A 16,429-nucleotide genomic window follows, 5' to 3' on the forward strand; every position below is an offset into this window, starting at 1 on the left:
TACCCAGAATGGGGGTTTGTGGTCTGGCCCTAAACCGCCATCAGGGTCTGCGCTTCATTCATCTAATGCCGGAGCTTATCCCAAACACACAAGACATCAAGGCCCAGGGCCTAACCGCCAACAATACATGGATTTATTTGTTTCTGTAAATCTTTCTGCAACACTAATACATCATGGCTCCTGTTTCTAAGATCTCTCCTTACTGAAATTCAGTTTTAGGACATTTGATACCATTCTAACTTTTTCCTTTTAACATTCTGAAATGTAAAACAAGTTATTTCATGATCACACAGCGTTTCAAACTGCACATAAATAGAAATAGGAATTGAATTTTAAGTATCCCACTGTGTTGAAACTGTCAAAACAATTTCCCTCATTTGGTTTAGATTTTTGTCAGAATTGATCACAGAACCACAAAGCAGTAAAATTCATGAAGAACACTGAGGCAGAACAGGTCAACACAAAACTGTGCTGTAATGTGTGAAAAAAAGATGTCATCAGAAAACCGACGCATGTCTGCAAAAGAGCTGCTGTTTAACACAGGCCTTAATGTTTAACTGGCTGACTTTTGCCTTAATAGTTTGGAAACGTGCCCTGAATTCTATGAACATTTCTGTTACACGTAGATGATGCTTTTGTTTCCAAAAGCATCAAATCAGCTGCTAAGGCAGATTTTATAATTTAGCAGGTAAGAGCTGATGTGAAGCATTTTACTTAATGCCATGTCCTGTGTTACTTCAAAACAATACAATGCATCAGTCACAATGTAGAAAAGTGTAGCTGGGATGTAAGAATACAGATCATTTATGCTTTTATTTGTCTTTTATTGTCAGAATAAATAACAGTGAAACGGATGGGATCCAAAAAGCAGCTCACAGTCGAATGTAAACTAAAATCAATTCTCTTCACAGTTCATCTCCATAGTCTCTGTAGTCACCCTTTTTTCATTCATCTTTTATAAAAAACACTGTTTCTTAAAGGGCTTGTTATGTCGCATCACAAAGGTCAACGATAAGGTCACGGTTATGACTCTACAGATTAAAAGGGCATCAATAAAAAGATGTGCAGAATCAGGGTGTATGTAGAGCATTACATTCTAAAAACACAATGTGAAATAAACTACAAGTACACAGTAGTAAAGACTATTTTCTGCCTATATTGTCCTGGTTATGAAAATTCAAAAAGCAGTTGTGATTTCGTGAGATGCAGAGAAAGACGCAACACTTCAGACACAAAACTCGCGACGTCCTCTGACAGTCCCCGAAACGACACCTGCCCCCTTCCCCCTCTGCCAGCTGCTCCGGCCAGTGGCCTGCGCCGTCGTAGCGGGTGGCGGCGTCGGGCAGGGGGCTGTCCTCCACCAGCATGGGACTGGGCGTTTGGCTTGTCCCGTGGGTTTCCTCTGATGGAGGCTGAGGAGGAATGGAGTCCTGTGTGTCTGAGCTGCCGGAGAGGGTCAGCGCCTTGGAAACATCCAGCCTGAAAGCCATGAAAGTCAAAGCTCCAGCAGCTGCCCCGTGATCTTCTCGGTACAAAAGCCAGGAGTTCACCAAAGCCAAATCGATGAGGTACCAGAGCACCGCTTGGGGCCAGCTGTGTGGAGGCGTGGCCGTGAGAGGTGTGGAGTACAGGTTTAGCAAATCTCTGTTGAGGCGAGCCGACATCTGGGCCTTCTGGAAGCTGCTGGTGAGGGAAGCCATGCTCCTCCGACCGTTCCCCGCTGTAGAAAGTATGAAGCCGCTGTGGGATCTGCGGAGCATCAGCTTCCCGTCGGAGCTCACAAACTCATCTCCGATTTGTCCTCGAGCTCCTCCCACCTTACCGGCCGCGTGAACCCCAGCATCTAAAAGGCGTTCCATCATGGCAGGGGTGGAAAGCTCCTGTTTGCAAAGAAACACCATGCTACTTTTAGGCGCCATCTTTTCTACGACACCTTCTTTATCTGGGGGATCCACATTGAGATCCACATGCAAGAGTAAACCACCAAGTCCAATCAGTGCAGTGCAGAGCAGAGACGGCCCACTTTCGCGAGTCTTGCAGGTCAGAGGAAGTGGATACTGGTCAACGGCATAGTTGTCCTCCTTTCTCAACGACTGGCACTCAGCATTGAAGCGGCCCAGGATTGGCTGGACCTTCCACAGAGGATCCATCTGTGTTGGTGAACAGTTCAAGTCCCTCCCCTCGTCATCTCTGGACTGTCCATCACCAGGTGGCTGCTCTTCAGCAGGAGAAGGTAGCTGTAACGTACGGGACAGCTCCACAAAGCGAGTCAGGGGCATGGCGTCAGCAATCAGGGGCACCTTCGTCAAGTCCTCCCAGTAAAGCCTTGGACTGGGAAACTGAAAGCAAACAACACATGTAGGTAGAAGATGATCCAACAATAGGAACAAAGACTTCTGGGAAATAAACAAGCAAAGGTGCAGACCTTCAAAGTTCCCATGGCGATGTGGATACCAACAAACCGTGCAACGTCTACAGACGTGACAGGATCTGACATTTTGCAGAGTTTGTTTGTGCAAGTTGAAGTTTCTGCCCAAGTATCCCAACCAAAATATTTGGAAAAGTAATCAATGGGCTCTCTGGTCCTGGTTCCATTCATCTGGGGTTGCAGATGACTCGATGTTGAAAAACTAGAAGATGAAAAACAGAAACTGTTGGTGAAAGTTTAGGTCTCACTTTGTTGGATCACTTCTGGAGGACAACCGAGTCCATTTTTGTTTCCACTTTCAAATCCAAGTGTCCTTGTACCTCGCGGATGTGTGATTGGGCTCATGCGAGCTGCTGGACTGCTTCCTGTTGAAGTAAGCCATCACTTCTGCTTCTGTGTCACGCTGAGGATCAGGCAGTTCGAAGCCGCTCACGTCGTCATCACAACTCTTGAGTAGAAAGTCCCGCACATCTGACGGCTGCCACTCCGAGTCAGAGAAAGCTAAGAGAGAGCCAATGACATTCTTGTTACCAGATCATTAAAAAGGGTTCTGTTTGTTTTTCACGCTGAAAAATGAAAGAACCTTGACTGTCAGTGAAGTCTGAAGTCTCTGGTTCTGACAGCAGGCTTCCATTCTGGTAGCCTGCAGCAGAGAGTCTTCCTCCATCTGATTTAACAGCAGAAGAACAAAGTCATCCTCTTCATCAAAGGTAAACGTGTGGAAGTGAAAGAGCTACTCACATGCATCACACTCTGCAGGTTGATGCTCAGCTGGGGCTCCATCACCGAAGCCTTCCAGGCTGAAGGTGTCAGCGTTGGTCTGAGCAGATGCCAGCAGAAGTTCCCGCTCCTCCTCCTTCACTGGATAGAAGATGCACTGCTTGGTGTTGAACTCTGGACTCCTGCGTGCCTCATTGGGGCTCTGCCCATTCTCAATTACTGCACAGACAAAAACATGGAGATAGAATCTGCCATTTAACCCTCCTGTTAGGTTCATATATGAGGAACAGAGATGATGTTCCTGGGTCAATTTGACCCGGTCCATGTTTAAATTAATAAAATATGTCTGAAACCCAAAAATCCTAACAAGCAGTGTGAATATATCATGACTAACTCCATTACTAATCAATATTTAGTGAAATGGTGTTCCTTACCTCTAACAGGAAGTGGTTCAATTATTAGATAATTAATGTATCTACACGTTCAAACTTTTTAAAAATTTTACTACTGTATCAATTTTGAAAGACTAACATATACAATACAATAGTTTTACATAACATTGAAACATAATCTTGAAATAGTTTTACATAAATTCACTGTGAACCAGAGAAAAACAAAATCACAATCCAACAGACCAGCAATCACAATATGAAGTTGTGTGTGTGTCTGTACATCTACATGATGTCCAGATACTTATTCCTTGTTTGACTGTATTCAAAGGACGTCCTAAAAGCTGGGTGTGTGCTGATGAGCACTTACACGGCCCATCGGCCCCCCCGCTGCTGATTGGCTCCACTGCCCACTGCATCCGTCTGCTGCCTTGGGCGTCCAGAGCAGCGTTCAGCAGGGGGCCGCTCTCCTCTTTCACTAGAACGGTCCGTATGGCTCGATTATGCTGTGGATGGAGACCGGCCCTCTGCCTGCTTTGACAGGCAGGGGGCTGCAGTGTGGGGTCCGGCGGGGTCTCTTCAACTTTGATCTCCTGGCTCCCAACAAACTGTACTTCTTTCTCAGAAACACCATCAAAACCCTGTGACAAGAAAAAACGGTGAGGTATGTCTAAATAATGATGGGCTGCAGCAATCCTGACTGCAAGGACCACATTCTTTTGACAATTCTTCTTTCTGCAGCTTTGAGTAAAAACATTTGCACACACCTAGTACTGTAGGTGAAAATGGATTTTTTACATAGCGAACGAGCCAAAATGTCTTCTGGGGCTCAAAGCTATTTCTAAATCTACAAACAACACCTAGACACGAGTCAGGGTGTGAAGAAACTGGATTTTCTAGAAAGGACTCTATTAATAAAAGGATTTGGATTTCAAATGTGAAGATATTGAACACAGATGTGTAGGTACTTCCCACAGTGGCAAGTATTGTTGGCTTAAGCTGAGCTAAATGATATATCCTACGAATGTGGGAGTGGTTTGTCAGTGGACGCTCCTTCTCACCTCTCGTTGGTCTGCAGCCCTGCAGGAGGCCTCTTTGTCAGAAGATCTTTGTCTGGAGGTCAGGAACCTCTCCAGCACGATGCCTGGAGACTGGTCTGCTTCCCTGTCCGTCTCCCCGTCTCCATGCAGCCTGTGTTCGTTCATCACTTCCTGAACACTAGTGGTTACAGACTCCAGCTCCAGCACTACACGCTCTTCAGAGGATTTGTCAAACGCTGAAGGACCAGAAGGGATGAACGCAACAGAAGCAGGGCCTTTCATGGTCCTGAATCCAGGGCTGGTCTTCGTGTCAGACTCCTGGTCCGAGAAGACGGAGTGTATCTCATAAACCACCTGACATTCATCCTGCTCACTTTCAGTTTCCGTCTGAGACTCTCCAACAGATCCCGTCTTTCTTATGGCATCTCCTCTTCTGGGCTCTGAGCCTCTTCTCCTACGTCTACTCATCACAACGCTCTTCTGGTCCTCTCCTCTCCTCTGCACCAACATCTCTTCCTCTTCTTCTTTCACCTGATTGGTTGAGCAAAACACAGTCTTTGAAGTTACCTCATTTTCACTCCTTCCATCACAAATCTGCTCGGGGTGTTTATCACTTTCAGAATCACTGGTGTTTAAATCTTTTTGGGTAGAAGTGTCTTCATCCAGAGAACTTCTGTCTCTCTCATTCTGTTCCCCAACAGTAACCAAGTCAACCTCTAGAAGTAGATCTTCCTTGAAGTCTTCCTCGGTGGTTCCCTGGGCTTCACATTCAGAGTTGGGGCTCTTTGAGGCACATTCTGGTGGAAACAGCGGCCTCCTCTCAGAGGACTTCGCCTGAGCGGACTCTAGGAAATCTGTGCGATCCTTGCCAGCAGTCATGTCACGGGGCCGAGAGCAAACATCTAAAGGGGAGGCTTTGTTCTCGTCTCTTCTACTTGCCCCCTGGAAGGCATTTATGTCAACATTTGGAGGAGAAACCGGCAGAGATGGGGATGGAATCAGAGCTGGGAAAGAGACATTCTGCTCCCTGTCCTCCACAGTCATCTCTCCCATCTCTGGCTCAGTGTCCCACCCTGTTGCTGCATTCTTTCCCGCGGCTCCGCCGTCATACACCTTCGGGGACGGGTAAAACTCCAACCTGGAGACGCCCTCAAATATGTTTCCGTTGGTGTAGGTGAGACTTGGACTCTCTACGGTGTGTGCGGTCGTTTTGTGCTTCTGAAGCGATGAGACGTCACTGAACTTTTCCCCACAGTCTTTGCACTCCAAGGCTCGCTTAGAGGTTATGACTCCTTCAGTTTCCACTTTCGACGAGGCTTTGCGTTTTCTGGTGGCCTTTGGCTTGTTGGGCGGAGCATCGGGTGGAGGTTGAGAAGACTTCAAGGAAGACATGAGGGACAGAGCTTTCTTTGCCCGTCCTCCCTTTTTCTTGGAGACGGAGGCGTCCTGAGGCTGACTCGACGCCCTGGAAGGGTCCAGCTTGTAAACTTTGAGCTGGGGCTGCTTATGGCCTTTTAATAAAAGCAGAGAGTCTTGTACTGCGTTTAAATTCGGTTCTTCTGGCTTTTTGACTTTTTTGGTTGGTGTTTTTTTCCTAGCTCTTTCAGTTTTTGCACTTTTGGGTGAAACTTCTTGTCTAACCTTTGGTTGCTTTTTCTTTTTGAACACAGGTGAAGCTGCGGCCTTCTGCCCACTCGTTTGTGCATCTTCGTTCCCTACTTTTTTTTTTTTTAGTTTGTTTTTACCCACATCTTCTTTGATTTGTTTCTCCTGTGCAACTGGGGTTGGAGGGGACTTTGTGACAACTCCTGATGCTCCGCCCCCCCCTGCAGCATCCTTTTTTCCCTTTGCTCCTTTCTTTGGTGACAAGGACATCTTTTTCTCAGGTGTTCTCTTAGCCGGAGCTTTACCTTTAGTCAGATCTTCTGGTCTTGGCTGCTGCGGTTCCTGCTTTTTTTTCTTATTTTTCTTGTCTTTGCTCTGAGGACTGAATTTCACAACAAGATGAGACTTTTTTGTTCTTTGCCGCTTGGCTGGTTTGGCGTCGATCAGAAAGTCGTCTTTGTAAATGGACCCGGCCAGATCTTGAATGTATCCTGGAAAGAAAAACGTCCTGGCCGGCTTTCTTTTGCGCACTTTCACCAGCTCCTGAGCAGACATGACATTCAGGGCCAGTTCTGAGGTCTGAGGAACATGTTTTGACTGCATGTCAGACGGGACTGCCGCTTTAGAAGACGACTCCACTTCTGAATGGTTCTTCTTACCTTCCATTCCAGATTTCTCAGACAAATGCTCTCCATTGTGTTCCTGTGTCTTTAATTCGCCCTCACTCAACTGGTCTTGACCCGTCATCTTCGTACATGCATCATCGCCTTCATTGGGGCCAACTTGTGAGGGTTTATCTGGTGAATCCAAAGGGTTGGAGGGAAGTTCTTTGTGCTCTGGGTCTAAGGAAGGAGATGTTCCATCCAGCTGGGCTGTGGAGACAAGTGGCGGTTCTGTCAGGCTGGCGTCTTGCCCATTGAGGGCAGACTTTTTGGCAGTTTGATCTGCAGCCTCCTGGTCCGTGTTCAGCACCAGAGAGGAGGACGGAGCCATATTCTGTGGTTCAGTCTGGGAGTGCTCCAGTTCTGCAGTTGGTGTCAAAGCTGGGGTGAGTTCTAATATGAATGTTTGTTCAAGGTCATTCTCCTCGTTCTGGCAGGTCATATTATCCAAGAGAATTTCACTGGTCAGGGGCCTCTGAACCACCTCTCCCACAGTCTGTGCAGTTTCGCCTGCTGCTACACAGGATGCCAGCTCTGACAGGGGGGGGGTTTCTCCATCAGGAGTGATGGGTTCCAGAATGATGGTTTGGTCCATGAACCCACACGGATAATTGGAAGTGTCCAGTCCAGTCGTCTTGGATTCGGGCGGCTTCAGTCCTCCAAAATCGATCTGCGGTGGACTTAGATCGGGATCCAGAGGCCCTGCTGGCTGCGAATCCGCCTGCAATTCCAGTGGTGGAGCGTAACCCGGCACCTGACCCAACAGAACCACTTGGTTCACTTTCTTCACAGTGCCCAGCGACTCTATAAGTTTGCGTATTTGCGCTGTGTCGATGTTGGCATCAACTTTTTGCAGAGGTCCAGCGGCCTCTAGCTGCAACCGCGTGGGCTGTGAGATCGAAATGGGGGTGATAACAGGTTTGCTTTGCCCTGATGGGAGGACGTTGTGCTTGATTTTCATGTGCCGCTGGCGAGTCTTGGAGTTCTTGAAAGTGGCCTTGCACATGGAGCAGTGGAGTTTGACAGGAGGAGAACCTAAAATGCAGGAGAAGATTTTAAAACAACAACATTATTTTTCTGTTGCACGTGTCCGTTGTTCTGTTCAGTCTTTTCTTACCTTCATCTTTCTTTGCTCGTTTTTTGGCAGCGTCGTCTTTTTCTTCTCCTTCAGCTCCCTCTGGAGAGTGGGAGATCATGTGTTTGTGCAAAGCTTTCGGCATGGGGAACCTCTTCCCACACTCCTTGCAGACGTACGGCCTCTCTCCTGTGTGCGTACGCTGGTGATACTTCAGCAATGTCAGCGTTTTGCAGGGTTTGCCGCACTCCGTGCAGGTGTAGCCGAACAGGCCGAAATGAGCTTTTTTATGACTGGTGAGCTCGGAGGACCTCCTGAAGGCCTGATCGCACACGGGACACTTGAAGGGTTTCTTCTCAGTGTGGGCCTTCTGGTGGGCCATGAGGTCCGTGGAGTTGGTAAAATGGCGGTCACACACGTAACATGCAAAAAGGGCGTTTTTCAGGTTGCGCTTTTCATATTCTACTGGGTGTTTCAGCTTCACGTGGCGGTCTTTGCTCTTGTGGTCACTGAAGATGATGTGGCACTCGACGCAGTGCAGAGAGAGCTGAGAGGCTGCAAGACAACAGGAGGGGAAACGTGTGAGCAGGCAAAAAGGATCAGCAACGAGAACAGAGGAATTCAATATGAATATTATGCTACTTCTTTAAGTTTAAAATGTCTTCATGAAGTGTTTCTTTAGATGATCACAAAACGTTTCTTTCAGCTGTGAAAACGACTGATAAAAAGCCAGTTTGTCATCAAAATGATAAAATCTAAATCTTCATTGGGACCTTTCATTGAAATATGTCTTGAAAGAACTTTTCAAAGTAAGAAAGTCATCATCTGAGTTACTCAGAAATTTCATTCACAGACAGAAAGTCACAAGAAGATTTTCTACACAAACTTCAAAATGCCTCACAAAACGGGCAGCGTTCTCTCACAGGAGAGAGAGAGAGATTCACTTTCCCCAAAATTTGGTTCAGACCTTGGTTTGTTTTAGTCACGTTTTTTATTTGGGTTTACTCAAATCTACTTTACTCTAAAACCTGCCAATAAGCCACTAATGATGCAGAAAAAGCTTTGATTTGGCTTATTATAAACCTGGTGTTATGATATAAAACTATAATACGAAATTCCTCTTAAATTCAGCACAATCACATGTTTGACACTTTCAACACAAACATATTGGCATTCAGTATGGATTCAACTTTTCCACCATTCAGCTTTAAACTGAGAGCTGCTACATTTGACTCATTCAGTGATGATGGTTCCAGCTGGACATTATCACAGGTCGTCACATGAGAACATCATGCTAGGGGAAAATGATCACAGGAACGGTGAGCAAAGATCCCAGAACCACATGGGGGACATAGTGAATGACCTGCAGAGAGCTGGGACCAAAGTAACAAAAGCTACCATCAGTAACACACTACACCAGGGACTCAAACCCTGCAGGGCCAGACGTGTCCCTCTGCTAAAGCCAGTACATGTGCAGACCCGTCTAAAGTAGAAAAACCTTTGGAGGGAGTTGGAAGTCTGTGTTTCTCAGCAACAGCCCCAAAGCATGACTGCTCTAGAGGAGATCTGCATGGAGGAATGGGCCACATTCTTCAAGACCACAGTATCCTTAAGATCTGACCTCAACGGTTCTGCTATCGGTACCGGAGAAGTCGCTTTTTTTTTGTGCCCATAAGATCTAAACTAGAGCTGTGACGGTGTGGGATTTTTGATCACCGCGCTGATGAAGCAGCATGAGTTGCGGTCAATACCCCCCACCCCCCGCCGGCAAATGAATACCAGTACGAGTGATAATGACAACGCAGTATTCTTTATTAACAAATAACAATAACAACTATCTAACTAATGAACTAACTATATAGCTGTTGTAGAATGACTGTGTGTGTGTCAGCAGCTGCGCGTGTAGGAGGAATGAGCGCGTGCATAAGTGTTGGGGCTGCACGTTCATGTTTGGTGTCACGTGTGAAGGAGAACAGTAATAAAAGGTTTCCCCAGGTGTTGGAAGAGGATTGTGGTGCTGCTCCTTTGACTGCGATGGACTTTAGCCAAATGTCCATCCTCCACGTCTGTGGCAGTAAACCCACACCAGTTCAACAGATGAGTTTATCCCTTTCTTGGGAACAAACTTCCCACTCTCAAGGCCCGTTCACACCGGGACGAATTTCGCCGGCGATTTTCGCCGACGTTTAACGCCTCGTGACTAAACAAAGGGCACCAATGTGAGTGTGCACACCGACGCGAAAAACGCCACGCGTCAAAGCGTCACTTTTTAAAAAATGCCTCGGGTTCGTTTTTTTGGTTTGACGCACCGTGTCAAAAACTATACGACCAATGAGAATGGCGCTTTTGCACACGTGTCTGGAGCTTCTGAAGTTACAGTAAAACACAACTTGGGGGCGCTCAAACACAAAACTGCCTTGCTGAGCACACATACCAGCGAAGAAGATATACGCCAAGTAGCGTCTACACTGCCGCGAAGAAATAATGACGGACATTCTAAAATATCCCCGAACCAAGCACCAGTTGGAGCTACTGGTGCTTGAAATATTCATGTTTTCTTTGTATGATTCTGACAAGCGCGTAAATACTTGCTCTCTTCTTCTGAGTGAAAAGCGACTTTGAGAAGTGTAAAGTTGCGCAGCGCCACCTTGTGTACAGGAGTATTTCTGTTTTACATTAAGCGCCATCTAATGTCAGGGAAGGAAATTGCATGTTCACTCCACTCATCGTCAGCGAAAATCGCCTGGGTGTGAACACAAATAAACGTGGCGAAAAACGCTGGCGAATATTCGTCCCGGTGTGTACGGGCCTTCACCCGCTTGCTGTTTTGTGTGTGCTATGATGATGTTGTTTGTCTCTTGCCATACCACCGTGTGAAACTAACGCTACGGAAGCTCTGGGGAGCCAAAAATGCACAATTACACAAAAACTCGATTTAGTGATTTTTAAAATCGCCCATAACAAAAAATTGGAATGAATTCATTCAATGGATTTTTCTCCCAGGCCTATCCAACATCATTTACAAAAGATTAAATACTTTTTTGCCCCACTGTATAGATAATGTTTATCAATGAAAGTTTCAAAGAAATATGCTTTTTTAAAGCTTCTACCAAACATACTGCAGTATTCAAAGTGTAGATGGAAGCATAATCAAATCTAAAATTATTAGTGTAGCAATAATTACAGGTTTAATGTTATCATGTGTTCTAATGATAATCAATTATTATTACATATCGGTACCGTTACTGTTTACAGAAATCATGAATGAATGTTTTCTGAAGATCATCAATCATTTCTAGGCACTGGATTTTGTTAGAAGACTTTTTTCAAGAGAATCTATCTGATCAGAACTGGATTTAAAACACTGTAAAACTATCAATTGAATGAACTCAGTAGGGGTGGGATTATATAAGATAGCTTCTTCCCACTCCTTTTTAAGCAATAAATCAAACTCTACTTATACTTTAGTTAATGATCACTGTATTTAATTAAGCAAATGTGATTCAAGTGAGGTTTTTGTTTTGTTTTATTTTCTGTCTTTTTAATCTATGCATTTCATAATTTCTGTAATGAGTTGCATAAATATGGCCCGAGGGCTGGATAAGGCCCGAGTATCCGGCCCGCCAGGTGGTTTAGTCTGGCCCACACATGAAGAGTAAAAATCATAAGGATGTTTAAAAAAGAAAGCAAGTTTCTAGTCCATTCCTGTGGCAAGTTATGATTTTTTAAAGAAATAACCGAAATGCGCAATTCCACCACTAGGGGGAGCAAAGGAAAAGCTTAACAGGTGAAACAACATAACTCTGCATGTGCCAAAAACGAAACCTAACAGCTCTGTGTCTGGGTAGGCAGTAGTTTGGTTCCTTGTGAGCCACATCAATGCTATAAGGATGATCATTTGTGACAACCTAATGACCAAAATGTTGTCAAAAATAAAAAAAAGGTTGAAGTGAAGTCCTGAGCTTTCCAGGATAATGGTAAGCCAGGGCTCCAGACTAACTTTTTTCACTAGGAGCACAGTGGCCCCTAACTGAAAATTTTAGGGGCACAACCAGCAAATTTAGGGGCGCATACCTAAAATCAACATGCTAACCAAATCTACTAATTTCCACTGTATTACTAATAAATAATTTAATAATAGATGCAGAAATTAAAATGTGCTGTTTCAAATTCAGTGTCACATTTTATTCTGCACTTTTGAAGATGCAACAAGAAGGTAAACTGACAGCAGCATCGCTGTCATGACAGTACAAATAAAGAAAACTGATGGAAATTTATCTTTGTGACACCAAATAGGTGCAGCCAAGATGCACAACAAGCGTGTTTGAGATCACCCAGGTGAACTCAACGCTGCGCAGATCACCTAGTGTGTGACATAAAATACCAATTCATTAAAAAAGGCTACATCCATTACAAAACATTAAAATAATCATAAAATATATAATAACACAGATCATACTAAGGGGGAGAAGAATATTAAAACTAAATTGAATGTTAAGGACAACTCCAATTTCCTGTCCTCCTTCAGTCTTGCTGCAGATTCGCTTTCATCTCACAGCCCCCCCCCGCCTGGTCTCCCCAACGATCCAGGCGAGCCGCCGGTTCATCTCAAACACGTCTATCGTTGCATTTTCCCCACGTATTTTCAGTGAGTATAAAACTAATGTTTTTGCTCGAGCGTGTTTAAAGTTCAAGCCCCGTTAGCTGTCATGCATGTACATGTGGGACATTTATTCTCCTCAGCTGACCCGACTCCCGCGGGAGCGATGTGCTGCCGTAACGGCCGTGCATAAACCCTTTGATGCGCCGCCGTAACCGTAACCAAAACCTAAACCTTCCTCCGGGTCTGTGTGACCCAGAGAAAAGTTTAGCACGGACTGCATGTATGTAGAAAATTACCAGCGAATAGATACGTTCTAAAGGAAAGTAAGGAACTCCTTAATGTGGTCCGGGGAGGGAGGGGGCTGTCAGGTGTCCTGCTTTCAAGCCCTGTCATTGTCACGCCCCCAAGAGTCATATACCCCACTCTGATTGGTTGGTCAGCTCCGCGCACGACAATGAAAAAGTGTCATTCATTAAAACTGGCGGGCTGCAGTAACATTGAACTTTCATATTAAGGCGGGGACCGCAAAATATCATCTCAAACCCGAGTTTGAGACCCCTGCTGTACACTCTGGCACTGGTACACTAGCCGCAGGTCGGAAGAACGAATCAATAGTTCGCTTACCCATAGTTCAGACGCACATATCAGGTTGTGATATTTGTCTCCGTTTCCTTCCCACAGATGTTTACGCACACTCGATTATCTCTAGGCCCCTCCCCCTACACGCATTTTAGCCACTCACAGTGGCTTTCCCTATTCTTCTCACACGCAGTGGCCGCCTCACAGACGGGCATCACGCGAGAGTGTACGTGCTCGCGTTTCATGAGTATGTGCGCGAGTGTGTGTGTCTGCCTGCGTGCGTGTTCGCTCGCGTCTCATTGATTATTTCATTGATCATTGACGTGCCCCTTCCACGTTTAATGTCTAAAAAAATACGGAGGGTGGGGGAGGCAAATTTACTGGTCGCACATGTGCGACTGGATGTAAAATTCAGTCGCACACTCTCAAATTTTGGTCGCAAAATGCGACCAAATGGTCGCAGTCTGGAGCCCTGTAAGCGTTTTATTTGTTCACAGAGCTGAATGCAAACCTGCATGCTTGGTATGTCATCAACAGGTTCTCCAAGAATATAACATTTAGCACCACTATGAGACTCTCAACAAAGAAAAGTTTCACCATTTGCAGTTAAGAATTTTTTTTTAGCAACTATTAGCTGGACCGATAAATAACCATCTGGATTTACTGCAGCCGTGACGTCAGTGATGGAGCAGTGACAGATAGCTACCTTATTGCAAACAAGTTGGAGCAAACATCCAAATCCATTTTCTGATTTTCTGCAGAAGTCTTGTTCCCAAAAAGCAGTCGACCTTAAACCTGAGTCTGTCAAGAATTACGATCAGATCCAACATCTCTGAGGAAACATGGGCAGCCATTTGAAGGAATCCAGTCATTTATTGTATTTTCTGTCACTATTGATGAAAGCACCAACATCACAGATATGTACAGCTGTGCATATTTATTAGTGGTGTTGAAGAGACGTCACAGTGGAGTTTCTGGAGTTTCTGGACACAACAACTGATGACATAGTCAGCTCTCTAGTTACTGTGCTGGACGATGTTGAAGTGAACTGGTCACATGAAGTAATTTTGGTCACTGATGGCGCTTCCATCAAAGGTCAGGAAGAAGGCAGGTGTTGCCACAAAATTCAGGCAGCAACCAGGAAAAGATTCTAATAATAATGAATGATAATAATAATTGACATTTCATGTGTTTTTCACATTTGAATGACAGTAAATGTGTTTCTGCACAGGATTTCAATCCTGATATCTATGGACGGGTGAAGTTTCAGGAGAGAAAGGAGGTTAACTCCAAACTCCAAACAAATGTTTGCAAGTTTAATTTAGTGTAATTTTGTCATCGTTTGGACGTTTACATTTTAGGAAGATGTTTCATTTTTTTCTGTAGCCCCTCTTGAATTTATTATCAGGATCGCTTCAGTGTCAGATTTAAAATATTCAGTCTGTATAAAATTGAATAAACCAATATTTTTTAAAGTGAAATTAATTTTATCTAAGATCCATTGGCCTCTGTGAATGAATGTGTAATAAGAAATGATAAGGCTACCATGTTGGTTGAGGCATGTTTCCCAATTGGGTAAAAAAAACAATTATAAAGCTGTTATTTTGCCTTTATGTTACTGGTCCGGCCCACTTGAGATCAGACGGGTTGAATGTGGCCCCCGAACCAAAATGAGTTTGACACCCCTGCTTTATTGCTTTGAGTACAATGCTTGAAATAAATCAATAAAAAAAAAAATCAAAATAATTTCATGTTTTTGCAGAAATGTAAAGTTTCTGAAAGCCAAACATTTTCAGGTGGACTTTAAATGTCTTTTTCAGTTCAGGTTCTGGCAGTTTGAGTAGGACAACGCACATAGAGAACAAATCAATCCTTCCAATGAAAAGTTTTCAGAAGGTTTTCAGATTTATTCAGTTTAAAAACCTGGAATTGGTCAGTCAAACCCTAAGGAGTCATCAGAAATACTCACATGAGAGTGGCTCAACCAGCGATTTGGTCATATCCATCTTCAGAGGATCTATCATTGCTTTCTTGGAAGGGACGTATCTCCTGACGGTCTGCACGTTTGTCTTCGCTCCACTGCTGCTCTCAGTGCTTCTCTTGGCATCATCTTCAGCCTCTGCTGTTGGCATGGCCGCTACATTTGCAGGGCTCTGTGCTCCCCCTTGGGTGTGTTGACTCGTCTCTGGTGGTTGGGGGTCTGCAGGAGCCACTGCCGGGTGGTCCCCCGCCTGTCCCTCTGGTCCCTGCTGCTCCGGCTCAGCCACCATGTCCACGGGCTGCTCTGAGGCCGATGAGGAGGCAGGGATGGAGTCCGTCCGGGTCAAAGATGGACTCTGCATGCTTCTCTTGGGTTTCTGTCAAATCAAAGGCTCCACATCCAAACACAGTTCCATCAACACACAATACAGTTTCCTTCATACAACAGCAGGCAGCAACTGTTCGGCAGCTAAGAGCATCTTTGTTGTCCACGCAGGGACAGCTGGGACTGTGGAGCTTTCAACATTTGAATTACAATAGCTCGCCGTTTGCACGCACGCGGCAGCTGCCGGACTTTACCATTCCCGCAGGTCCAACTACAACGACAATTTACTCTAAAAAAAAGTCTATCGGTTTCTAAACACACGTTGTAACCGCAGATATAATGGTAGCTGTTAGCCTAATTCTCTCCCTGATGTCAAATCTGGGTGTAAATCTCTGCATTTTGGTCCTGCTGTGCCCGAAAGTCATCCGGTTTGCACGCGCCCTCGTTCACGGAGGCACGTGCGGCTCCGTCGCGAAAAGAAAGATGCGGAGCAGCCTTACCTGAGCTCACTAGTCCGCCCAAAACATCCCAGCGCCGCCGCTCACAAAGCAAACGAGACAAGCTGCGGACCTCGTGACGTCACACCCAACAGCCGCTGGGATTTGTAGTCATAGTATTAGAAGATAAAACGACAGAATTTGTCTTTTTAGGAGACAAACTTTTCAAAAACCTCTCTCAGAATTCGTCGTAAAAATGATTATTTAAAAAACGGTAAATAAACAACGTCAAAAAGGAAAGACAAGAAAATATTAAATAAATGTTCTGATTTTAAACCTTAATTAATTTGTTTGGTTCAGAATTAGTGATTTGCCTTTCAACAAACCACAGAAGTCATAAATCAGGTCTAAAATATTCAGAAATATCTGTAATAAATGCACAGAAGAAATAGGTCTTTCATCGTTGATATTTGTTCATTTATTTATAAAGAGAATTTGTATTTTCCCATCACAGGAAATCTTTATATTTTGCAAAAACTCACTTTCAATCAGGCTTTATTTAATGTGTAATTTTGAACTCAAACCC

General features: G+C 44.8%; 1 protein-coding gene across 3 annotated transcripts; it reads right to left on the bottom strand.

Moving 5' to 3' along the window:
- Window positions 1-803: 803 nt before the first annotated feature.
- On the bottom strand, window positions 804-16,028 carry znf576.1 (zinc finger protein 576, tandem duplicate 1). Of its 3 annotated transcripts, none has more exons than XM_011473328.4 (10): window positions 15,907-16,028; window positions 15,071-15,473; window positions 7,962-8,474; window positions 4,599-7,879; window positions 3,908-4,178; window positions 3,170-3,367; window positions 3,012-3,095; window positions 2,749-2,929; window positions 2,426-2,630; window positions 804-2,339 (listed from the first exon to the last, which is right to left on the bottom strand). In XM_011473328.4, exons 2-10 carry the CDS (start codon window positions 15,441-15,443, stop codon window positions 1,143-1,145), a joined length of 6,303 nt encoding a protein of 2,100 aa, XP_011471630.1. In that variant the 5' UTR covers window positions 15,444-15,473; window positions 15,907-16,028; the 3' UTR covers window positions 804-1,142. The 3 variants fall into 3 exon arrangements, with proteins under 3 accessions (XP_011471630.1, XP_020557509.1, XP_023819860.1); XM_020701850.3 differs by having other exon boundaries at window positions 15,071-15,458; window positions 15,907-16,006; XM_023964092.2 differs by lacking the exon at window positions 3,012-3,095.
- Window positions 16,029-16,429: the final 401 nt, after the last annotated feature.

Source organism: Oryzias latipes, chromosome 16, assembly GCF_053564925.1.
Source record: "Oryzias latipes strain Hd-rR chromosome 16, Olatipes_Hd-rR_3.1".
Lineage (NCBI taxonomy): Eukaryota > Metazoa > Chordata > Actinopteri > Beloniformes > Adrianichthyidae > Oryzias > Oryzias latipes.